The following is a 1,564-nucleotide window of genomic DNA, read 5'->3' as shown; positions in this document are numbered from 1 at the left end:
CAAACGAGTCTGTGTTAGTGAAACCTGTCGACCCACATCATGAAGCAACGTACATATGTACGCATGCAGATTCATTTTGGGCCACACAATCTGACACGTCGCGCAACTTTTACTCGGTCGAGTCGCTCAAGCGCATCATCCGCACCATGGGGGGCAACAAGCTCAACACGTTCCACTGGCACGTGTCCGACACCAACTCGTACCCGTTCCAGTCCAAGGTGTTCCCCAACATCACCAACTACGGCGCGTCCACCGCCAAGCAGATCTACACCCACGACGAGATCCGCGACATTGTCAAGTACGCCAAGGGCTTTGGCGTGCGCGTGGTGCCCGAGCTGGACGCGCCTGCGCACGTCGGTGCTGGCTGGGAGTGGGGTCCCGACGCCGGATTGGGCGAATTGGTGCTGTGCTACGGCGCCAACCCGTGGTTCGACTCGTGCGTGCAGCCCCCTTGCGGCCAGCTCAACCCGCTCAACGACAACGTGTACAAGATCTTGGAAGGGTTGCACAACGAATGGCTGAGCTTGTTCGATTCGGACGTGTTCCACATGGGCGGGGACGAAGTGCACGTCGGCTGCTGGAACCAATCGGCGGCCGTGTACCCGTTCGTGAAGGACCGCAACGACCCCAAGAGCTTTTTCCACTTGTGGGGCGAGTTCCAAGTGCGCAGCGCCAAGGTGATCGAGAAGGCGCAGAAGAAGGTCATGCTGTGGAGCTCCGACTTGACCACCCCCGACTTTTACAAGTACCTCCCCACCAACAACACGATCGTGCACATTTGGAGCGACTACGCCGGTGGTGACACGAAGCGCCTCACGGACGCCGGGTACGAAGTCGTCCTGTCTTACTGGGACGCGCACTACTTGGACTGCGGCTTCGGCGGGTGGGTCAACAAGGGCAACGGCTGGTGCAACCCGTACAAGACGTGGCAAGTGATCTACGACACGGACATTGTGCCCAACGTCACGGCGGCCAACCAGAAGCTCGTGCTCGGGGCGCAGGTGGCCCTCTGGGCTGAGATGGCCGACGGTTTGTCTGGTGACTTCAAGATCTGGCCCCGTGCGTCGGCGCTGGCCGAGCGCTTGTGGTCCAACCCCAAGACCACGTGGAAGGACGCCATGTCCCGCTACCGCACCCACCGCGACCGCCTCGTCCAAACCGGCGTCGCCATGGCCCCCGTGCACCCCGAATGGTGCCGCCAAAACCCCACCGAGTGCAACTTGCTTTAAGTCGCATATTGGAGTTGTATGAGCTGGCCCCGTCTGTAGGAAGCTAGTGTAAATGCGTGTAATGAGAGAAGCCTATTGTGTGTACGTCCTTGTGTTGCCGTCGGCGGTGTTTTCTAGGTGCAATAACGTTGCTTACTTTCACAGTTTACATCGTGTATGTAGAGCTGTAGTGACAAGTCTTGGATGGGGGGGATTCATTCAATGTCGAAAGTATAGAGTGGTGTGTGCCAGAGTTGTCTTGCGGTCGATACGAAGGACTGTATTTCGTAGACTGGTACCAAAGGAGTCTAAGTCATTCGAGTTGTATTGCAGTTAATGATTAGAATCGACCCTAA

At 57.5% G+C, this 1,564-nt stretch overlaps 1 protein-coding gene across 1 annotated transcript; it reads left to right on the top strand.

The window, feature by feature from the left end:
• Positions 1 to 146: 146 nt before the first annotated feature.
• Positions 147 to 1,229, top strand: H257_19466 (hypothetical protein; the record flags this gene model as incomplete). Its single annotated transcript, XM_009848609.1, has 1 exon — positions 147 to 1,229. One exon carries the CDS (start codon positions 147 to 149, stop codon positions 1,227 to 1,229), a length of 1,083 nt encoding a protein of 360 aa, XP_009846911.1.
• Positions 1,230 to 1,564: the final 335 nt, after the last annotated feature.

This window comes from Aphanomyces astaci, assembly GCF_000520075.1.
Source record: "Aphanomyces astaci strain APO3 unplaced genomic scaffold supercont1.640, whole genome shotgun sequence".
Taxonomy (NCBI): domain Eukaryota; phylum Oomycota; class Saprolegniomycetes; order Saprolegniales; family Verrucalvaceae; genus Aphanomyces; species Aphanomyces astaci.
The sequence above is the reverse complement of the archived record's forward strand: the minus strand, read 5'-3'. Positions and strand labels throughout refer to the sequence as shown.